Genomic DNA, 24,235 nt, shown 5'->3' with positions numbered 1-24,235 from the left:
TTTTGCTCTGTCCTGCAGGTTTTGGGTCATTGTGTTTTCATTGTCATGTGTTTCTATGTATTTTTTGATTTCCTCTTTGATTTCTTCAGTGATCTCTTGGTTATTTAGTAGCATATGGTTTAGCCTCCATGTGTTTGTGTTTTTGTACAATTTTTTTTCCTGTAATTGATTTCTAATCTCACAGTGTTGTGGTCAGATAAGATGCTTGATATGATTTCAATTTTCTTAAATTTACTGAGGCTTGATTTGTGACCCAAGATGTGATCTATCATAGAGAATGTTCTGTGTGCACTTGAGAAGAAAGTGTACTCTGCTGCTTTCAGGTGGATTGTTCTATAAATATCAATTAAGTCTATTGGGTCTATTGTGTTGTTTAAAGCTTGTGTTTTGGGACTTCCCTGGTGGTGCAGTGGTTAAGAATCCGCCTGCCAGTGCAGGGGACATGGGTTTGATCCCTGGTCTGGGAAGATCCCACATGCCGTGGAGCAACTAAGCCCGTGCGCCACACCTACTGAAGCCCGCATGCCTAGAGCCTGTGCTCCGCAACAAGAGAAGCCATCACAATGAGAAGCCCACGCACCACAATGAAGAGTAGCCCCTGCTCACCACAACTAGAGAAAGCCCAAGTGTTTATTTTCTGGCTGGATGATCTGTCCATTGGTGTAGGTGGGGTGTTAAAGTCCCCTACTATGAATGTGTTACTGTCGATTTCCCCTTTTATGGCTGTTACCATTTGCCTTATGTATTGAGGTGCTTCTATGTTAGGTGCGTAAATATTTATAATTGTTATATCTTCTACTTGGAATGATCCCTTGATCATAAGGTAGTTAGTGTCCTTCCTTGTCTCTTGTAACAGTCTTTATTTTAAAGTCTATTTTATCTGATATGAGTATTGATACTCCAGCTTTCTTTTGATTTCCATTTGCATGGGATATATTTTTCTATTCCCTCACTTTCGCTGTATGTGTCCCTAGGTCTGAAGTGTGTCTCTTGTAGACAGCATATATACGGGTCTAGTTTTGTATCCATTCAGCCAGTCTGTGTCTTTTGGTTGGAGCATTTAATCCATTTACATTCAAGGTAGTTATTGATATGTATGTTCCTATTACCTTTTCTTAATTGTTTTGGGTTTGTTTTTGTGGGGTTTTTTCTTCTCTTGTGTTTTCTACCTAGAGAAGTTCCTTTAGCATTTGTTGTAAAGCTGTTTTGGTGGTGCTGAATTCTCTTTGCTTTTGCTTGTCTGTAAAACTTTTGATTTCTCCATCAAATCTGAATGAGATCCTTGCTGGGTAGAGTAGTCTTTATTGTAGGTTTTTCCCTTTCATCACTTTAAATATACCCTGCCACTCCTTTCTGGCTTGCAGAGTTTCTGCTGAAAAATCAGCTGATAACCTTTTGTGGATCCCCTTGTATGTTATTTGTTGCTTTTCCCTTGCTGCTTTTAATATTTTTTCTTTGAATTTAATTTTTATTAGTTTAATAGGTATCTTGGCGTGTTTCTCTTTGGGTTTATTCTGTATGGGACTCTGTGCTTCCTGGACCTGGGTGGCTATTTCCTTTCCCATGTCAGGGAAGTTTTTGACCATGATCTCTTCAAATATTTTCTCAGGCCCTTTCTCTTTTTCTTCTTCTGGTACTCCTATAATTTGAATATTGGTGCATTTAATGTTGTCCCAGAAGTCTCTGAGACTGTCCTCATTTCTTTTCATTCTTTTTTCTTTATTCTGCTCCTCAGCAGTTATTTCCACCATTCCATCTTCCAGCTCACTTATTCATTTTTCTGCCTCAGATATTCTGCAATTGATTTTTTCTAGTGTATTTTTCATTTCAGTTATTGTGTTGCTCATCACTGTTTGTTTGTTCTTTAGTTCTTCTAGGTCCTTGTTAAACATTTTTTCTATTCTCTCCATCTGTGCCTCCATTCTGTTTCCAAGATTTGAGATCATCTTTACTATCATTATTATGAATTCTTTTTCAGGTAGGTTGCCTATTTCCTCTTCAATTATTTGGTCTTGTAGGTTTTTACCTTGCTCCTTCGTCTGTAAGGTATTTTTTCATCATCTCATTTTTTTTGATGGCTGGGGCTGTGTTCCTGTCTTGCTGGTTGCTTGGCCTGAGGACCTCTGGGAGAGCTTACATCAATTAATATTCCCTGGGGCTTGAGGTTCTTTGTTAGTCCAGAGGATCGGTTTGGATCCGGCACTCCCACCACAGGAGCTCAGGCCTGAACCCTGGCCTGGGAACCAAGAACCCACAAGCTGTGTGGAGCAGCAAAAAAAAAAAAAAAAAAAAAAAAAAGGCAACAAACAAAAAGGAGTAGAACAATAACAAAGAATAAAAAGTAAAATAAAATTAGAAAAATAAAAAGTATAATATAAAAAATAAAAATGAAACAACAACAAAGCAAAACAGAACCACGACAGCAAAAAAAAAAAAAAAAAAAGGCCAGAAAAAGCCTTGGCTGTGGGGGTGGGGGCTCAGGGCCAGGACCCTTGGGGCCGGAAGAGGCCTTGGTGGGGGGAGGGGGGCTTAGGCTCAGCACCCATGGGGCCAGAAAAGACCCAGAGGGGGGCTTAGTTTCAGGACCTGCGTGGCTGGAGGGGTTCCTGGAGGGCGAAGGTTCAGGTCCAGGACCCCAGCAGGCTGGCGAGGGCCTGAGCGGTGGGGGAGACACTGACTGCATTCCCCTCTGTTCCCCCGATCCCCCAAAGTTCTCTCCCCTTCCCTACTGATCCCCTCACCATGAGTGGGCCCCTCTGAGCATGGGAAACCCTCCCCTCCCCCAGCCGCCCCTCAGGGGCGCTGGTCCCATCCCTCCTCCACTTTTCCTCTCCCCTCCTTCCCCACCACGTCCTACCCAGTCACACGGGGATTCCTCCTGTCCCCTTAGGTGTCCGAGGTCCCCCACCAATGCCTGGTAGGTGCCCTGGTTGTAAGGAGACTTGAACTCCACATCCTCCTACTCTTTCATCTTCATCCCAATAGATCTTATTTATGGGGAGGACAAACGAGTGGGAATAAAGCTGTAGCTGTTTAAGAAGCAGGTGCTATTCACATAAGCTGGGAGGGGGATGTTTAGGATTTTGTGGGTTGCACAGTGACCTTGTCCCTGTGCTTAGACACAATTATGTAGTAGCTTTGTTTTGCCTCACTCTATCATGACTTCAGATTGACTTTGCCTAATGTTCAATAGCCTATGAGATTGTTTATGTCGAGCAGAATAACTTGGCCCAGTTGTGAGCCCCAGGCCGGCTTCTAACAATACTGAGATCTAGCTTTAAGTGTCAGACTAATTCCTGGATTTCAGGACCTCCTTTTTCTTTCTTAGGCTCAAACTAGTTCTTGGGCTCTTAATCAGAGAAGGTGATGATGTAGACAGGCTGGGGTCACGGAGGCCTTTGAGAAGGAAGGCAGGTGCCACCCAGAAGACAGAAGCAATCCTAGCAGGACTGGTGAGCAGCTGGCAGAGCCAAAGCCAGGGCAGCTTCTCTAGCCACTACATCTAGTAGGCACCAGCCTCCCTGTGACCTGGGCTGCTGACATGGACAGCGGGGGTCACTGTGGGCTCTTGGCAGAGCCATGGCTTCTGTGAATTCATTCATCCAGTCACAGTTACCACATGTGAAGCACAGAGAGTTCTTCAAAGATGACTCAGATGCAGGCCTGCTCTCAAAAGCTTTGAAATGTAGTTTAGACTCTGAAGAACCTGTGGAGAGTTTAGATTTATTTTTTCCCTTTCACTAGCAACATCCTCTCCCTCTGATAACTCCTTAACCAGATTTTTTTTTTTCAAATTATAGGATGCAGGCTATTAGTGGGTCATGATGGGCATTTTAAAATAATGAAATACAGGGACTTCCCTGGTGGTCCAGTGGGTAAGAATGTGAGCTCCCAATGCATGGGGCCTGGGTTCAATCCCTGGTCGGGGAACTAGATCCCGCATGCATGCCGCAACTAAGACCTGGTGCAACCTAAATAAATAAATAAAATAAAATAAATAATGAAATACAATAGAAAAAAATATCAGACACAATATGGTAAAGATACGTATGCTTTAAAATTTTTTGTGTCAAATATGTACAGAATTACAATACAACATGTATTTCTCCTTCCATGTCTCAGTCAAAAAAGTATGAAAGCCACTACTTTATATATTGACATTTCCTCTGGTGTTGTAGCTGCTTTAGTCTTCTCACTCACATCAATTGTTCTCAAATTCTAAGGAGCATAAGAATCACCAGCGGAGCTTGTAAAAGCTATAATTCCCAAGCCCTTTCTACCTCCAGATATATTCAGATTCAGAAGGCTGGGTTGGGCCCAAGAGACTTCATTTTTAACAAGCTTCAGATTACAATATAAATGATCCATGGACCCCACTTTGAAAAGCCCTGCTTGACCTTCACTCCATGGCCAATTTCATTCAAAACAGTAGTTCAGTGATACCCTCTACCTTGAGCCTCTACTGACAGCCTGATATCTAGAAACTGGTTGTTGGATCTTCTGACCTGGAAGTTCCACTGGCACCTTGCATTCATAGGACCCAAAATGAACTCATCTCCGTTCTCACCTCACTATTCAAATGTATTCCTCTCCCATTATTTCCCATCTTTGTGAGTGGATGCATTATCTACCCTTCCCTCACGGTCCAGGTCTCTGTGCTTCCACTGCAGGGGCCACAGGTTTGATCCCTGGTCAGGGAATTAATATCTTGGAAGCTGTGTGGCATGGCCAAAAAAAACAAAACCAAAAAAAAAACTTAATTAAAAAAAATAAAGGAGATTGGTTGAAGATGGTAGAGTAGAAAGACATGTGCTCACTCCCTCTTGTGAGAGCACCAAAATCACAACTAACTGCTGGACAATCATCGACAGGAAGACACTGGAACTCACCAAGAAAGATACCCCACATCCAAAGACAAAGGAGAAGCCGCAATGAGATGGTAGGAGGGGTGCAATCACAATAAAATCAAATCCCGTAACTGCTGGGTGGGTGACTCACGAACTGGAGAACACTTATACCATAGAAGTCCACCCACTGGAGTGAAGGTTCTGAGCCCCATGTCAGGCTTCCCAACCTGGGGGTCCGGCAATGGGAGGAGGAATTCCTAGAGAATCAGACTTTGAAGGCTAGCGGGATTTGATTGCATGACTTTGACAGGATTGGGGGAAACAGAGATTCCACTCTTGGAGGGCACACACAAAGTAGTGTGCACATCAGGACTCGGGAAGGAGCAGTGACCCCATAGGAGACTGAACCAGACCTACCTGCTAGTGTTGGAGGGTCTCCTGCAGAGGTGGGGGGTGGCTGTGACTCACCATGGGGACAAGGACATTGGCAGCAGAAGTTCTGGGAAGTACTCCTTAGCGTGAGCCCTCCCAGAGTCTGCCATTAACCCAACCAAAGAGCCCGGGTAGGCTCCAGTGCTGGGTCACCTCAGGCCAAACAACCAACAGGGAGGGAACCCAGACCCACCCATCAGCAGACAACTGGATTAAAGTTTTACTGAGCTCTGTCCACCAGAGCAACGCCCAGCTCTACCGACCACCAGTCCTTCCCATCAGGAAGCTTGCGCAAGCCTCTTAGATAGCCTCATCCACCAGAGGGCAGACAGCAGAAGCAAGAAGAACAATTCTGCAGCCTGTGGAATGAAAACCACATTCACAGAAAGACAAACAAAATGAAAAGGCAGAGGACTATGTACCAGACGAAGGAACAAGATAAAACCCCAGAAAAACAACTAAATGAAGTGGAGATAGGCAACCTTCCAGAAAAAGAATTCAGAATAATGATAGTGAAGATGATCCAGGACCTCAGAAAAAGAATGGAGGCAAAGATCGAGAAGATGCAAGAAATGTTTAACAAAGACCTAGAAGAATTAAAGAGGAAACACCTAGAAGAATTACAGAACAAACAAACAGATGAACAATACAATAACTGAAATGAAAACTACACTAGAAGGAATCAATAGCAGAATAACTGAGGCAGAAGAACGGATAAGTGACCTGGAAGACAGAATGGTGGAATTCACTGCCACGGAACAGAATAAAGAAAAAAGAATGAAAAGAAATGAAGACAGCCTAAGAGACCTTTGGGACAACATTAAACGCAACAACGTTCGCATTATAGAGGTCCCAGAAGGAGAAGAGAGAGAGAAAGCACCTGAGAAAATATTTGAAGAGATTATAGTCGAAAATGTCCCTAACATGGGAAAGGAAATAGCCACCCAAGTCCAGGAAGTGCAGAGAGTCCCAGGCAGGATAAACCCAAGGAGAAACATGCTGAGACACATAGTAATCAAATTGACAAAAATTAAAGACAAAGAAAAATTATGAAAGCAAGAAGGGCAAAACGACCAATAACATACAAGGGAACTCACATAAAGTTAACAGCTGATTTCTCAGCAGAAACACGACAAGCCAGGAGGAAGTGGCACAATATATTTAAAGCAACGAAAGGTAAGAACCTACAACCAAGATTACTTTACCCGGCAAGGATCTCATTCAGATTCAATGGAGAAATCAAAAGCTTTACAGACAAGCAAAAACTAAGAGAATTCAGCACTACCAAACCAGCTCTACAACAAATGCTAAAGGAACTTCTCTAAGTGGGAAACACAAGAGAAGAAACGGACCTACAAAAACAAATCCAAAACAATTAAGAAAATGGTAATAGGAACATACATATTGATAATCACCTTAAACATGAATGGATTAAATGCTCCAACCAAAAGACACAGGCTCGCTGAATGGATACAAGACCCATATATATGCTGTCTACAAGAGACCCACTTCAGACTTAGGGACACGTACAGTGGAAGTGAGGGGATAGAAAAAGATATTCCATGCAAATGGAAATCAAAAGAAATCTGGAGTAGCAATACTTGTATCAGATAAAATAGACTTTAACATAAAGACTGTTACAAGAGACAAGGAAGGACACAAAATAATGATCAAGGGATCAATCCATGAAGAAGATATAACAATTCTAAATATATATGCACCCAACATAGGAGCACCTCAATACATAAGGTAACTGCTAACAGCTATAAAAGAGGAAATCCACAGTAACACAGTAGTAGTGGGGAACTTCAACACCTCACTTACACCAATGGACAGATCATCCAGAGAGAAAATTAATAAGGAAACACAAGCTTTAAAATCACACAATAGTCCAGGTAGATTTAATAGATATTTATAGGACATTTCATCCAAAAACAGCAGCTTACAGTTTCTTCTCAAGTGCACACAGAACATTCTCCTGGATAGATCACATCTTGGGTCACAAATCAAGCCTCGGTAAATTTAAGAAAATTGAAATTACATCAAGCATCTTTTCCGACCACAACACTATGAGATTAGAAATCAATTACAGGGAAAAAAACGTAAAAAACACAAAAACATGGAGGCTAAACAGTACGTTACTAAATAACCAAGAGATCACTGAAGAAATCAAAGAGGAAATCAAAAAATACCTAGAGACAAATTGCAATGAAAACACGACAATCCAAAATGTATGGGATGCAGCAAAAGCACTTCTAAGAGGGAAGTTTATAGTTATACAAGCCTACCTCAAGAAACAAGAAAAATCTCAAATAAATGATCTAACCTTACATCTAAAGGAACTAGAGAACGAAGAACAAAAAAACCCCAAAGTTAGCAGAAGGAAAGAAATCATAAAGACCAGAGCAGAAATAAATGAAATAGAAACAAAGAAAACAATAACAAAGATCAATAAAACTAAAAGCTAGTTCTTTGAGAAGATAAACAAAATTGATAAACCATTAGCCAGACTCATCAAGAAAAAGAGGGAGAGGACTCAAATCAATAAAATTAGAAATGAAACAGAAGAAGTTACAACAGACACCGAAGAAATACAAAGCATCCTAAGCGACTATGACAAGCAACTCTATACCAATAAAATGGACAACCTGAAAGAAATTGACAAATTTGTAGAAGGTATAACCTTCCAAGACTGAACCAGGAAGAAATAGAAAATATGAACAGACCAATCACAAGTGATGAAATTGAAACTGTGATTAAAAATCTTCCAACAAACAAAAGTCCAGGACCAGATGGCTTCACAGGTGAATTCTATCAAATATTTAGAGAAGAGCTAACACCCATCCTTCTCAAACTCTTCCAAAACATTGCAGAGGAAGGAACAGTCCCAAACTCATTCTATGAGGCCACCACCATCACTCTGATACCAAAACCAGACCAAGATACTATAAAAATGAAAATTACAGACCAATATCACTGAAGAATATAGATGCAAAAATCCTCAACAAAATACTGGCAAACAGAATCCAACAACACATTAAAAGTATCATACACCATGATCAAGAGGGACTTATCCCAGGGATGCAAGGATTCTTCAATATATGCAAATCAATCAATGTGATACACCATATTAACAAACTGAAGAAGAAAAACCATATGATCATCTCAATAGATGCAGAAAAAGCTTGTGACAAAATTCAACACCCACTTATGATAAAAACTCTCCAGAATGTGGGCATAGAGGAAACCTACCTCAACATAATAAAGGGCATATACGACAAACCCACAGCAAACATCATTCTCAATGGTGAAAAACTGAAAGCATTTCCTCTAAGATCAGGAACAAGACAAGGATGTCCACTCTTGCCACTATTATTCAACATAGTTTTGGAAGTCCTAGCCACGGCAATCAGAGAAGAAAAAGAAATAAAAGGAATACAAATTGGAAAAGAAGAAGTAAAACTGTTGCTGTTTGCAGTAAAACTGTTGCTGTTTGCAGTAAAACTTTGCTGTTTGCAAAGAGAATCCTAAAGAGGCCACCAGAAAGCTACTAGAGCTAATCAATGAATTTGGTAAAGTTGCAGGATACAAAATTAATGCAAAGAAATCTCTTGCATTCCTATACACTAATGATGAAAGATCTGAAAGAGAAATTAAGGAAACACTCCCGTTTACCACTGCAGCAAAAAGAATAAAATACCTAGGAATAAAGCCACCTAGGGAGACAAAAGACCTATATGCAGAAAACTATAAGACAATGATGAAAGAAATTAAAGGTGATACAAACAGATGGAGAGATATACCATGTTCTTGGATTGGAAGAATCAATATTGTGAAAATGACTATACTACCCAAAGCAATCTACAGATTCAATGCATTCCCTATCAAATTACCAATGGCATTTCTTACGGAACTGGAACAAAAAAATCTTAAAATTTGTATGGAGACACAAAAGACCCCGAATAGCCAAAGCAGTCTTTAGGGAAAAAACGGAGCTGGAGGAATCAGACTCCCTGGATTCAGACTATACTACAAAGCTATAGTAATCAAGACAATATGGTACTGGCACAAAAACAGAAACATAGATCAATGGAACAAGATAGAAAGCCCAGAGATAAACCTACGCACCTATGCTCAACTAATCTATGACAAAGGAGGCAAGGATATACTATGGAGAAAAGACAGGCTCTTCAATAAGTGGTGCTGGGAAAACTGGACAGCTACATGTAAAAGAATGAAATTAGAACACTCCCTAACACCATCCACAAAAATAAACTCAGAATGGATTACAGACCTAAATGTAAGACCAGACACTATAAATCTCTTAGAGGAAAACATAGGAAGAACACTCTTTGACATAAATCACAGCAAGATCTTTTTTGATCCACCTCCTAGAGTAATGGAAATAGAAACAAAAATAAACAAATGGGACTTAATGAAACTTCAAAGCTTTTGCACAGCAAAGGAAACCATAAGCAAGATGAAAAGACAACTCTCAGCATGGGAGAAAATATTTGCAAACGAATCAATGGACGAAGGATTAATCTCCAAAATATATAAACAGCTCATGCAGCTCAATATTAAAAAAACAAACAACACAATCCAAAAATGGGCAGAAGACCTAAATAGACGTTTCTCTAAAGCAGACATACAGATGGCCAAGAAGCACATGAAAAGCTGCTCAACATCACTAATTATTAGAGAAATGCAAATCAAAACTGCAATGAGTTATCACCTCACACCTGTTAGAATGGGGATCATCAGAAAATCTACAAACAACAAATGCTGGAGAGGGTGTGGAGAAAAGGGAAGCCTCTTGCACTGTTGGTGGGAATGTAAATTTATACAGCCACTATGGAGAACATTATGTAGTTTCCTTAAAAAATGAAAAATAGCACTACCATATGACCTAGCAATCCCACTGCTGGACATATACCCTGAGAAAAACCATAATTCAAAAACAGTCATGTACCACAATGTTCATTGAAGCTCTATTTACGATAGCCAGGACATGGAAGCAACCTAAGTGTCCATTGACAGATGAATGGGTAAAGAAGATGTGGCACGTATATACAATGGAATATTACTCAACCATAAAAAGAAGCAAAATTGAGCTATTTGTAGTGAGGTGGATGGACCTAGAGTCTGTCATACAGAGTGAATAAGTCAGAAAAAGAAAAACAAATACCATATGCTAACACATATATATGGCATCTAAAAAAAAAAAAAGGTTCTGAAGAACCTAGGGGCGCGACAGGAATAAAGATGCAGATGTAGAGAATGGACTTGAGGACACAGGAAGCGAGAAGGGTAAGCTGGGACGAAGTGAGAGAGTGGCATGGACATATATACACTACCAAATGTAAAATACATAGCTAGTGGAAAGGAGCCACATAGCACAGGGAGATCAGCTCAGTGCTTTGTGACCACCTAGAGGGATGGGATAGAGAGGGAGGGAGGGAGATGCAAGAGGGAGGACATATGGGGATATATGTATATGTATAGCTGATTCACTTTGTTATAAAGCAGAAACTAACACACCATCGTAAAGCAATTATACTCCAATAAAGATGTTAAAGAAAAAAAAAAGACACATGCACCCCAAAGTTCATTGCAGCACTATTTACAATATCCAGGTCATAGAAGCAACCTAAATGCCCATCGACAGATGAATGGATAAAGACGATGTGGTACATATATACAATGGAATATTACTTAGCCATAAAAAGGAATGAAATTGGGTCATTTGTAGAGACGTGGATGGATCTAGAGACTGTCATACAGAATGAAGTAAGTCAGAAAGAGAAAAACAAATATCATATATTAAGCATATATGTGGAACCTAGAAAAATGGTACAGATGAACTGGTTTGCAGGGCAGAAATAGAGACACAGATGTAGAGAACAAATGTATGGACACCAAGGGGGGAAAGTGGCGGGGGTGGTGGGGTGGTGGTGAGATGAATTGGGAGATTGGGATTCACATATATACACTAATATGTATAAAATAGATAAGTAATAAGAACTTGCTCTATAAAAAAATAAATAAATTTTAAATGATAAAAAATAATAAAAATAAAGGAGAGAGAGGAGTCCAAGATGACCCCTAGATTTAAGCCTAGGTGTGCCACCTGTGCAGCCACACAGGGCCCCACACTTAGAAGCGCCCTGCATTTGGTTGAGGTTCTGCTGCCGCCAACTTGACATTCTTAATAATTTTTGAACAAGGGACTTGACATTTTTATTTTGCACCGAGCCCTGCAAATTATGTAGCCAATCCTGCCTAGGAACCTAGAGCCCGGTGGTGATTTTAATGGAAATAAGTTAGCGAAATGAACAGGCAGGTCTGGGTAAAAGATGAGCTGGGTTTCTACACCTGAGTGTGAGCTGTCTGTAACTCAAGTCATCAAGTGGAGAAGTCCAATGGGCAGCTGCAAATGTGAGCAAGAATAGAGAAGACAGGTCAATATAGAAGATAAGTAATGTGGGGTCATCCAAGTAGAAGGAACAGGTAAAGCCCTAAGAGGGAATTAGATAGCCAGGAAAGAGAGTATAGAGTGAGAGAGAAAGAGATGGGACAGGACTTTAAGAGACAACAGCATTGGGACTTCCCTGGTGGTCTAGTGGTTAAGACTCCGTGCTCCCAATGCAGGGGGCATGGGTTTGATCCCTGGTCAGGGATCTAGATCCTGCATACCGCCACTCAAAGATCCTGCATGCCACAACTAAAAGATCCCACATACCGCAACGAAGAACCTGCATGCTGCAACTAAGACCCAGCACAGCCAAATAAATAAATATTTTTTAAAAAAGAAAGAAAGAACATCATTAAAGAAGTGAGAAGTATGAGAAGAAGCATCAGTAAAGGCACAGCAGAAATCTAGAAGCCAAACCAAGTCAGTAAAAATACTGGGGAAAGGAGATGAACCTGATAGGGACATGCAGGACCTTAGAGTAGGGAAGGTAGAAGCAGAGAAGCCAATTAGTGACAGAACACATGGCAAAGACTGAAATCCAAGGAATTTCAATACATTCATTTTAGTTTTGAACATTTACTGATTTTAAAAATAATATAAAAATCACCCATTATTTCACTATTCAGACAAACTCTATTAGCATTTTGGTGAATTTCCTTCCAATACTGGTTCTCAACATAGTTTTCTTCCATATTTTTTCTCTACAAAAAGTTTACAAATATTCTTTCCATCTACATTTCTTCCACCAATTTGAGACCATATTACATGTACATTCTATATCCTACATTTTTTTACTTAACATTATATCTGATCATTTCCTATATTAAAAGCATAATTCCCTGGGTGCATAGCATTAAAAAATGTTATGAGATCAATTTTAAAATATCATGGAAAAAAACCTTAAATGCTTCTAATTCTTTCCTATAATCTCACCCATCCCATCAAATGATTTCATATTTTAGTGTTTCTTTTTGACTTCAAACTTTACGGACATCATCACTTTTAGATAACTGAGGTGATAGGATAGAGAGTTCTTTTTTAAATTTTTTTTCTTATTTAGCAGATACCAGCTTATTTGACAGTGCATGATCCAAATCATCTGATACTCCACAGCCAGTAAGATTTCCTGCTTCCCTATTACAAAACATTGGATACCTTGAAAACAGTTAATTCAAGGTGCTTGTTACTTTTCTCGTACGTCTGGAATTAAACAGGTTTCTCCGTGTAGCACACGTTTCACATTCACCAAAGGCTTTGGGGACGGGGGAAATGGGGCTTGTAACTGCCCCCCTGAACCACAGGCATTTAATGTTAAAGGATAAAGCACAGTAGAGTCACCCCGCAGACATTCCTGTGTGTTTAGATTGCTGAACTTGAGCATACCATCACTGACCCAAGTGGGATTCATCATAACAATGTAAAAGACCCTGATTTCCTTGACAAAAAGAAATGCAGTATGAATATAAAGACTCATCACCACCACCACCCCCATCCTTTTCTGAAAATAATACATAAGAGAACAGTTATTGTACATGGTTAGTATCACCCAAGGTTCACAAATGGAAAAAAATAGGTAAAAAATCATCAGTCATAAATTCTCACTATGAAATCACAACAGAATCTGATATATTCAGAGAATCTGTGAGCGGGAGAGAGCCTCAGAAATCGTGTTATGTATCCCTTCACTGGACAGATGAGGTCACTGAGGCCCAGGAAGGTCAAGTGTGGGACTCTGGGGTCTAACCGCAGGGGGAGAAGGCAGGCCTCCTGAAGCCTAGCTCAGGGTGCCCTCCACTTCCTTCCTCTTAAAGACTCTCAAAGGTAACGTGAAATACACCACACGATAAACCACACATGCTGATGCAAGTCAGCGATTTGGTCTGGCAATGGCGTTCCTTTGGCCATCGGGCAGGCATGTAACCCACCTCGGGGCGGGAATTCTTCACACGAGATTGTTCAGCGTTCTGATGGAAGCCGTGTGCAGGTTACACACGACTTCTCGGATTCGGGAAGGCTCTTCTTGGCTCTTAGCCGGTGGTGGGCAGGCGGTCGGCTGCTCAGCGGAATCTCGGATTCGAAGCGGAGCTGTCGGGTGTGTTCTGGCTTCGAGCAGCACAGCGACACCTATAGGCAGTAGGATTTATGGCGCACGTAGGATCCACCTTTCTTCAACCGGTCTTTCCCAGAAGGGGAAAGCCTTTTGGGTTAATCGTTTCTTCAACAGAATGGTGAACGGTCCACCAGTCTAAAGTCGACTCTCAGGCGTCCCTACTATATTGCATAAGCCATAACCATTGGGAGGAAAGGCGTCAACAGGCGCGGTTCCTCGGAAAGCCGTCCGCTCTGGTGCTGGTCACAGGAAACTCACCCTGCCAGAAGTTGGTATAATGTTGGCTTTTCGGCTGCAGTTTGTTGCCTCAGGGGAAAAGTCTATTTTACAGGCCTCGTCGACAGCTGTATTCTCACTCAGCTTCCATGGGCAACCACTTCCCCATCCACGTGCAGTAGGAGACGTGATGATCTGGCCCGTGTAGAACAGTAGAGTTGGGCCCTTCTGGGTGTCTCCAGTTAGTGCCTTTAACAGGTAACCACTAGGGAGCAGCTGCAACTGCCTGTTGGATATTAGACTTCACTTGCTCACTCAACATTTCTTCAAAGACAAAGGAGTCACCGAACTTCTCAGCCTCTGTCAGCTAGCCAGCTGAGTTCACAAATTCTCAAATTCAGCATTACTGACTTCATAGGCATCCATGTAAAAGACATCAATAGCAACTCTCCTCGCAAGTGCTTCCCCATCCTACTTTATCTGAGGATCATTGGTGCCCACTGTAAATACTCCGGCAGGGATGGGGATCACCTTGGAGCGTAGGAACGGCGGCTCTCTGGGGACCGAGCCCCGGACATTGGCCTCCCGGTGCGCTGCCGCCGAGCTGCCATGGGCCCCGGGCCGCTGGGGAGTGCCAGAACCCCAGGAGCCTGCGAGGGAAGCCGCGCCCGAAGCCTCTCCCCGGCCCCTTCGCCCCCCTCCCCCACGCGCTGCCCGGCCCAAGAGCAGCGGCAGAAGGACGAGCTAGATACAGTTTTAAATATTGTTTTTCTTTCACGTTATTTTACAAACATGGTTTCACGTTTCTCCATGTTCTGGTAGCTGCAAGCTGTTTTGTAATCTTAGTATGTAGTATAGTATTTAATAATTTAAGCACTCATTAGTGGATTGTTTGCAGCCCTTTTAAGTCCCAATGACGTAAGTATTTTAGTACACATAGATATTTTTTTTCTTTTGTTCTGTTTCTGGGTTTTAAGTTCCTAGATGAGAGACTGGGTCAAAGCAAACTAGCTGGCTCTTGCTAAGTGTGACCTAAGTGTGCCTCTCGAAGGATTATGGCAGTTTACCTGGCCACTAGCCAGGTGTGAATGTATCTGTTGTTACCCAAAGCTTGGACCAGCGCTGGGTATTTAATTTTTACTCTGTTTAATGGCTGTTAATTGGAACCATACTATGCTTACAGTCTTTAATTTGCATTTCCCTAATTACTAAGGAATTGAGTCTTTTTTAAAATACACATGTTTATTGTTTGTTTTTCCTCTTAGGTGCCTACTCAATTCAAAGCAACAGACATATTTTGAGTGCCCACTCTGTGCCAAGAGCTGTGTGCATCCCTCAGAGGGGGAGTGACCTAACAAAAACGACCCTTTGAGATAGGGTGTGGGAGCCAGAATAGTATAGGAAATATATGGTTAACTGTACTCCCTCGGTAGAAGCACAATCCTGGAAGGCTGTTTGGGCAAAGTCCTGTGGGTGGAAGACAAAGAAGAGAAGGGTTGTCCCTGTCTGAAAAAGATTAGGCCTTTGCAGGGTAAGTGACTTCAGAGCTAGGGCGGAACAATAAGATTTGTCCAGGTGAGAAAATGATGTGTGGGGAGAGGGAACAATACGGAGAGAGGTAAAGGAGCTGAAAAGTCTGAAAATATGGTGCTGTGTTATGGGGTTGCAACTCTTCCATTATAGCTAAAATGTGGAACGCTGCGGCTGAAGGATGGTGGGACATTGGCTATAAAGAAAGAGTTAGGGCTAACCTCAGGAATCTGACTTTGTCCTGAAGATTTTTTTGTTCTTAAAGAAGAATGACATGATCTAATGTATGTTTTAGAAAGACCTTTCTGGTAGCTAATGAGAGGTAGACATATTCCTTGCATTTATGGAGCTCAAGGACTAGTAGGGGAAACAAGTATTAATCAAGAAATCATAATTATAAACTCTCATTGAACGAAAGAAATGCCATGCTATGAGAGCAATTTATATATAACAGGAGTAGCAGACCAAGTCCAAATGTCACGGAAGGTTTCCCCTAGGAAATAATTTCTGGAGGTTTTTCTTCTTCTTCCCTTCTTACACACACCCCTCCCTCAAGCCTCACCATTAAACTTCACAGGGAAAGGCAATGTAAAATATCTTTATTTGAGAGAAACCCAGGACTGTGTATACATACCCATATGCATTTGTAAACCTCCCCAAATGATTCACCCTGACATTTCCATGTGTCTAGTCCATAATATCCTTTCATTGATATTATCTGACTTGTATACTGACCCCAACCTTGTGAGGTAGGCAGGCAAGTATGACTATCTACATTTTATTGAAGAATCTGAGTCTCAGAGAAGTTAGGTAATTTGCCTAAAATCGCATAACTAATGGTAGAGCTGACATTTGAATCCAGGTCTTGTAACACCTAGGTGGAATTATTTTTTTTTAAGCTGTTTTGTTTTGTTTTTCTTTTTTCAATTATTAAAGATCCCAACAGGTGGCCACACCTATGTTTTTAATTTTTTAAATTTAATTTAATTTTTTTGGCTGTACTGTGCAGCATGCAGGATCTTATTTCCCCAGCCAGGGATCAAACCTGTGCCCCTTGCATTACGAGCACAGAGTCTTAACCACTGGATTGCCAGGGAAGTCCCTAGCTGGTATTATTCTTGCAATGTTCATTCTTTCATTTGTTCATTGATCCATCAAACATGTGCTGATCACCTTCTGAGTGTCAGGCTATGTGTGAAGCAATCGAGAGCCAGTAAGTTTTTAAGCAGGAAAGCAGCTTGATCCAATTTACGTTTGAGAACCCTCTTTTGGCTGAGAGGACAGAAAGTGGTGGTTTTCAAAGAATGGTCCGAGACCACATACTGGGTCAGAGGCTCTGGGGTTGGGGCTCAGGAATGCTATGATCAGCCAGGTTTGGGTGTTCTTTTTTGATTCTAATGCAATAGAAAGCACTATATTAGAGAAGGTGGTGATGCAACCAGTTATTGTGACTAAGGTAGTGGCTGTAGTAACCCGGTGAGAAGTGATGAGGAACAGAGACAAAGGGATGCACTTGAGAGTCATTTAGATAGCATGGGCAGGACTTCTCACTCCACCCTCAGCTCAGACAGTAGCTGAGAAGTGGAGCTGGAATTCCTACCTGGGTCCTCTGGCTACAGAGCCTGTGGGCTTTACTGCACAGAGCCATTTATAGCAGCTTTGTGGTTTTAAATATTTTACATTTAATTATCTTAGCATTTGTTTTGCAAATCTCCATCTTATCTCAAACTGCCTTCAAGCCTTGTATTTCTCCCTCACTCTCATAAAGACTAGGAGAGAAATAAATAAGGCCTTAAAAGTTTTAAAATATTTATTTGCTTGGGGCTGGGTATACAGGCAAGGAAAAAGTAGGTTTGATTAGATAAGCACAGACTAGGGGTGAACGCAGGACACTGGGAGATGCACTGCATCTCCTCTTCTATAAATCGCAGGAGGTCTCCAGGAAACCTGAAGACAATAATCCCAGAAGTCCAGAGGGTGACCCCATTCCCTCCCCAGGGTTATTACTGGGTGTCAGGCTGGAGCAGTTCAGGAATTCAGGAAACTGTAAAGAAACCACAACAGCCTCAACAAACATCACCTACCTCCACAATAAAACTCATTATAATTCATCTCCCTCCCACCCACAACTACAGACCTGAGGGAGGCAGGTGGGACTACGGGAGGGGCTCTTTGCTGCTCCTTCCCCAGCCTGACCCAGCCTCATCCCAGGCCTGGTTTTCCCAGCGTCTCGGGGAGGTGGGAAACTGACACCCCTATGTCTGGCACCAGAGACTGAGGACACCTCCATTCTCTGTTCACTGCCAGGTAGGTCAGGATTAAAGCAAACTGAAGCCAAAGTTATAGTCCGCAGTGCCAGGGGAAGCCTGGCCTGTCTCGGTAACTAGCAAGGCCACAATGGCTAAGCCAAACAGGTGGGAGTGGAAGTGTTGCCGGGAGAAAAAGATGGGAAGGTGGGCGTGGCGAAGGCCAACTGTAGTGCGAGGCTTCTGGGGGGAGCCTCATCCATTGAATGACCAATCAGAGAGCGGGCTGCGGCCCAGGGGTGGGACAGGGGCGTATCTTGGTCGAGATTGGCCGGGCGCAGGGAGGGGGCCGCGAGCCTCCGAGGCCTGCTGCTTGGCAATTCCGCGTTATATACCGCAGTGGCGGCGGTGGTGGAAGCCGGCTGGACTGCAGCGCACGTGCCTGGATCTGACGCTCTTCGGCTTGCCGCGTAGTACCTTGGGTTCTGGGTCTGGTCAGTCCTGCCCCAAGGTTCGCTCCATCCTCGGTCCCCTAACTCTCGTCCGGCTCCCTAAGCTCCCGACCTCAGCATCTGCAGAACGAAATGGTCACAGCCATGAATGTCTCAGATGAAGTAGAGCAGATGTTCCAGCCCTACAACTTCGAGCTGTTCCAGGACATAAGGCCCGTTTTGGAGGAGTACTGGTGAGACCTGGAGAAGGGGAAGAGCCGTGTCAGGGGCCCAACTCTGATGATTGCTATTTGGGGGGATTGGCGGAAGAGGGGGAGGGCGATACACAGAATACCCACAGTGATTTTGCTAAAGAGCAAAGGTATCGGGCTCCCCAGTACTGGCTTCACGTACCCGTTGTCCAAGGTGCAGGTAGTGTGGCACCTCAGAGAGGTTAGGTCTGGAAGAAAGGAAGGCAGAAATAAGAGGATGGGGTGAGGAATGTGGGAGGAGACAGAAACCAAGAGGAAAGAGTGTAGTGAGAACTGGTCTCTGAAGAATGGAGTTGATCTGAACTCCTACTCGCACCCACCTTATAGATGACTCTCCATCCTTTGTGGCCGCATGTGTGCGCATGCGTGCATAGTGCTGGTACCCGGGGACAGCCTTCCCTTCACAGTTATCATCTTGTTCCTCAAATGCTCCATCATCCCTGCTGTGGAGAAGGAGACAAAATCTAGATACTCTTCCAAAATTTCCTCGGGCTTTGCCCAAGAGCTCCTCAGAGGTGTTTGTGGGTTGACTTTGTGCTCCAATTTGTCATGACCCAACCAGGCAGAAGCTGTTGCCACATTCTTCTTACACCACAGTCCTGGGTTGCTTCTAGGCATGGGTCAGCAGCTGTCACCTGCTCCCAACCCCATTGAGAGAGCAGTAATCAAAGAAACCTTGGACATAGCCCCTGCCCTGTGCTAGGTACTTTGTATATATTAACACTGTCAGGAAAGGAGTGGTATTCCCCTCTTACAAAATAAGGGGAATACTAATGCTCAGAAAACTAAGTAGTTTTTCCAGTGTCACACAGCTAGTAAATGGCAGAAGTAGGACTCCAACCCAGAGCACTCACCTGGGGATATGAGTGGGCATTCCTCTAACCAGCACCTACCCATAAGCCCATCCCCTCTCCCTTCTGCCTGCCAGGGCAACCTCATTCACCATAGCTCTGATCTACCTGCTGCTCATCTTTGTGGGGCAGAACTACATGAGGGCACGGAAGGGCTTCAACCTGCAGGGACCTCTCATCCTTTGGTCATTCTGCCTTGCAATCTTCAGGTAAGACCCCCCCCCCACAACCCATCTTATAGACCCTAGACCCACATTCTATCCCTAAAAACTTTCTAGAAACCTCAATTGTATCAACTCCCCAAGTTTTGCCCCCTAACTCTCTTCCTATCCCATTCTCTCAGCTCTAACTCTCTCCTCAGGTTCCACCCTCCTCCCATATTCCCGTTTTCCTTCTCCAGTCCCCGAACTAGCTGTCTCTGCTCTCTCTCACAAGTCCTCTTGTGCTCATGGAGTCTTGGTACTTCCAACATTTTCCCCAGCCTCTAATACTCTCTGCATCTAATACCCTATCCCAAGACCTCCCAATAACTTCCCCAGCCCCTTCTTCCCATATTCCGCCCCCCCAAACTCCTTCGATCACCCCCCATCCTGCCACCCATCTCCTCCCATCCCATGAGCCCTATTCCCTAATTCAACTTTCAGTCCCAACCTCCAGCACTCCCTGGTCCTTCTCTAGCCTTCATGTCTTCTAGATTACTGGTTGGCTCTACCAGGTTGGCCACAGAATCTCAGAAGCTGTGACCCATCCCCTGTGGAGCGGGGGGAGGTGGTGGAATTTGACCAGGTGAAGCGTGGATTGGTGCCTGGGAATGACCCTTATACCCTTTTCCTCTGTCCCATTTCAGTATCCTTGGGGCAGTGAGGACATGGGGCTATACGGGGACTGTGCTACTTAGGGGAGCCTAAAGAAAACTGTATGCTTCTTCATCTTCACCGATAATCCCATAATCAAATTCTGATCCTGCCACTTTGTTCTCAGCAAGATCATTGAACTTGGTGAGTGGCAAGGCTTCGTCTCTCTGGTGTCCAGTCAACTGCACCCCTCCTCAGGGCCCCCCCGCCTTACCCATCACATGGAAAGTCCCTTCCCCACCCCTGGGTCCTAACAACACCTCTCACCCAAGCCCCTCCTTAGATTCTCTGCCACAAAAACCCCTCTCCCTGCCCTGACAATTCCCCATATGCCCCCACGTCCAGTGCGGAGGGTGGTCCCAACACTGGGTGGTATGCCAGCTATGACTCCCCATCTCCCAGGAGACACAGCCTTCATCATCCTGTATAAATGGCCACTCATCTTTGTGCACTGGTACCACCACAGCACAGAGCTAGTGTACAAGAGCTTTGGATACAAGAACAAGGTGGCTGCAGGCGGCTGGTTCATGACCATGAACTACGGTGTACGTGCCATCATGTACACCTACTATACTCTGAAGGCTGCCAAAGTAAAGCCCCCCAGGTGGTTTCCCATGCTCGTCACCAGCCTGCAAATCCTGCAGATGTTTATGGGAGCTACGGTCGGTATCCTGACTTACATCTGGAGACAGGAACAGGGATGCCATACAACAAAGGAACACCTCTTCTGGTCCTTCATCTTGTATACAACCTATTTCCTCCTCTTTGTCCAGTTCTTCCACCAAAACTATGTAATTACCAAGGTCAAGGCCAAGACCAAGAGCCAGTGAAGGGTTGGAGAAAAGAAGGAGCCCTGAGCTCTCTCCTCCCCAGGGCACTGAAGGGCTGAGCTTAGGTTTGGGAAAATAATTAGGATGCCTTTTCTGCATGGTTTCCCCACGGGATGTGTACCCCAAGGTGGCAGGAGGTTATGACAGTCAAGAAGTGTCACCCCTGGGGTGGGGGTGTGATCTAGTACTTTGCTGTTTCTGTTTTTAATGTGAAGGCCAAACAGTCCCTGGGATGGAGTGGGACTGAAGAGGCTCCCCAGAGCTGAGTGATCTATATTTCCAGAAATCTTTCTTCTTCTTGCTCTATTTTTTAAATTAAAGATTTCAACAAGGTTTTTGGGGTTTGGGGATTTTGAGGATGAAGGGGACTGCTGTGATGGAGGAGGGCTGCCGGCAGTGGGTGAGAAGCTTAAGAGGGTGTGGTGTGTGGAAGGATGAGTCACACACAGACACTCAATAAGAATACTAGGCCTGGTAGGCACTTAATAAATGTCTGTTACAGACCAGAAGTTTATTGCTGTTAGAGGCCCAAGCCCCTCATAGGAACAGTGAGAAACAGCTGCAGAAAGGTGGAGTAACTTTTTCTAAAGTCATAGGCTTCCTAAGCTGCAGAATTGACATCTTTAAGTAAGCATTCGAGATCAGACCTTCCAGTTATCCTCCATGAGACCACGAGGTGGCGCTGCAGTACCAGCTTTGTCCAAGCCATACACACCTACACACGCACGCACGCATGCGTGCGCCGCTCAGCTCCAGGAATCCCCAGGCTTCCCCGTCTTGGTGATGGTGGCCTGGGGAGGACTGAAGCCCTAGAAGCCTGGACCCCTATCTGTTTCCTGTACACCCAGCTCTCCTTTAGACATGGGGAAGGATAAGGGGAGAAGGCTCAACCGCAACTCTGAATCATCAGGCCTTTGACAGTCCGCGCACGTTTATTTCATTTATCTTTGAAAACCGGGGAAGGGGAGTCTGGAGAAGGCGGGGTGGACCAAGGGTGAGTTGGCCCCCCGGGGAACTGGTCCCTGTTCCTGGCCTCAGTTCCAGGGGCGCGGACTAAGGGCCCAGTCCACCCCTCAGGCCTGGGAGGGGGAAGGCTCTCTCCTGAACCGGCCGCCTCCCCAAGCCCGACTGCCCCAGCACCCCTCTCAGACCCCGGGGCGGGGGCAAGCCAGGCAAGACGACCCCAGTCCGTAGAGGCCGTAAATTATCGCCCCCGCCCTCAGGGATGATCGACGGGCGGGGCCATTCACACAGGCCGTTCCACTGCGTACTGGCACGGACTGAGGTTGGCGGCCGGGGGCGGCCCGGGCACGGCGGGGTAGCTGAAAGTGGCGTGCTGTTTGGCCTTGAGCCTCAGGCTGGCCAGACTCGAGTTACACGGGTCCCGATATACGTAGGGGGAGGAGGCGGCTGCTGCTGCGGCTGCGGCGGCCGAGGCGTAAGGGCAGGATACTGCCCCGGAGGACACTGCGGCCGGAGCCAGCCCGGGGGGCCCCCCACCTAGGCCCTGCAGGGCCCCGGGCCCTGGCACAGTGCCCGGGGCAGTCGCGGCCGAGGGGACCATGGAGGCGGCGATGGAGCTGGGTGGCGAGAAGACAGGCTGTGAAGCCAGAGGCCCCACGTTGACCGAGTTGAAGGCGAACGGGAAGGTCTTGGCTGAGAGCGGCGGGCCCAGCGCCTTGGGTGGCCAATTGCCGTACGAGTAGCCGGGGTACACCTCCTCGTAGGGCGGCACCAGCCCCCCTAGCGGCGCCGCGAAGCCGCCCTTGCACAGCTCCGCCTGCTGACTGCGCTCGCGCTTTCGCCACTTGGCGCGCCGGTTCTTGAACCACACCTGTGGGCGTGGGAGAAAGGCTGTCAGGGCCCGGCCCTCGCAGTTGTTTGGTGGGTGGGTCGCCCAGGCAGGGGACCAAGCGGGGTCCGGGGCCGGGCGGAGCATAAGCGAGAGGAGGTGGTGGAGCATAACCACCCAGAAACGGGAATGGGGTGGTAGAGCAGCCGGTCGGGGTGAGGGAAGAGCTCACGGAGTCAGCGGGCTGAGAAAGAAACAGTCTGCCGCAGAACTGAGTCGGGGGCGACAGGGCTGCGGGGGTGGGCAGCAGGATCGGGTCTAGGAGAGGTGAAGAGGGGAACCAGAGACAGTGCCAGGGGAGAGGGAGCGCGCCGTCTGGAGTGAAAGGATGCAGGAAGAGCAGAGATTGGAGGCTGGCGGAAAGAAGGCCGTGCGGGCAGGGGCCGGGGCCGGGGGACGTCGGGTGTTGGGTCCGAGGATGGGGCAGGCAGGGCAGAACTACAGGATGCTGGTTCCGAAGCTACTTGCGGAGCGGCCCGCGAGAGGGAGGCCCGGGATGGAGTGAGGGTGGCGGCTCTGGGGGTGGGGGGCGGCGTACCCGCACGCGGGCCTCGGTGAGGTTGGTCCACACGGCGATCTCTTCCCGCGTACTCATGTCGGGGTAGCGGTTCCTCTGGAAGGTCGCCTCCAGCTCCTGCAGCTGCTGGCTGGTGAAGTGCGTGCGCTGCCGCCTCTGCTTCTTCTTCAGCGAGCTGTCTTCGGGGGAGCCGCCGGGCAACGAAACCGAGGCCTTCTCCGAGTCTGGGAGCCGGGGTGGGGTCGGTCACAGCGCGTTCTTGCCTGTGCGGATTCCCGGGCTCGGGGACTTCCTCGGCGGGGCCCCTCACTCCCACCTGGGCTTGCACTCCCGGGTCCCACCCTCGTTAGGGATGGAGCTGTTATTTCCCCCACCCCCCAGAAGGTGGCGCGCTCACCGCTGTGCTCTTGGCCCTTGCAGCCGTGTTCCGGGATTGGGGGGTGGGGGGTGCCCGCATCTGACAGCGAGAGGGCGGGGCTCCGGGCCTCTGCCTCGCTGAGCAGGCCGAACTCCATGGGGGGAGGACTCTGGAGGGAAGCGAAGACACAGACCTGGTTAATGGGTAGAAAATCTCCGGGTTATCCGGTTCCCAGTAGTGTTTCCCCACTAGTTCTCTGCCCCTTTTCTCTGCCACCGACATAAAGCTACCCCTGTGTAGGGTGCCCTAGGATAGAATGGTGAAACAGCAGCCTAAGGCGGGGAGAGGTGTATACTCAAGAGATTTTATACACAGTTATACACACTAGACTTTGATTTCTTCAGTGTTGGGCAC

General features: G+C 45.6%; 2 protein-coding genes and 1 pseudogene across 2 annotated transcripts; 1 reads left to right on the top strand and 2 right to left on the bottom strand.

Moving 5' to 3' along the window:
- Nucleotides 1–13,781: 13,781 nt before the first annotated feature.
- LOC132439164 (formylglycine-generating enzyme pseudogene) lies at nucleotides 13,782–14,892 on the bottom strand (annotated as a pseudogene).
- Nucleotides 14,893–18,254: 3,362 nt separating this feature from the next.
- Nucleotides 18,255–21,094, top strand: ELOVL3 (ELOVL fatty acid elongase 3). Its single transcript, XM_060033581.1, is given in 5 exon segments — nucleotides 18,255–18,541; nucleotides 19,488–19,619; nucleotides 20,258–20,304; nucleotides 20,307–20,408; nucleotides 20,667–21,094. Coding segments are annotated over 5 exon segments (810 nt in total). The 5' UTR covers nucleotides 18,255–18,440.
- Nucleotides 21,095–22,340: 1,246 nt separating this feature from the next.
- PITX3 (paired like homeodomain 3) lies at nucleotides 22,341–23,990 on the bottom strand. The gene is made up of 3 exons (XM_060033580.1): nucleotides 23,861–23,990; nucleotides 23,485–23,687; nucleotides 22,341–22,928 (listed from the first exon to the last, which is right to left on the bottom strand). Exons 1-3 carry the CDS (start codon nucleotides 23,976–23,978, stop codon nucleotides 22,341–22,343), a joined length of 909 nt encoding a protein of 302 aa, XP_059889563.1. The 5' UTR covers nucleotides 23,979–23,990.
- Between the last annotated feature and the right edge of the window lie 245 nt (nucleotides 23,991–24,235).

This window comes from Delphinus delphis, chromosome 16, assembly GCF_949987515.2.
Source record: "Delphinus delphis chromosome 16, mDelDel1.2, whole genome shotgun sequence".
NCBI lineage: Eukaryota > Metazoa > Chordata > Mammalia > Artiodactyla > Delphinidae > Delphinus > Delphinus delphis.
Note: the sequence above shows the minus strand (reverse complement) of the source record. Positions and strands in the feature narration are given on the sequence as shown.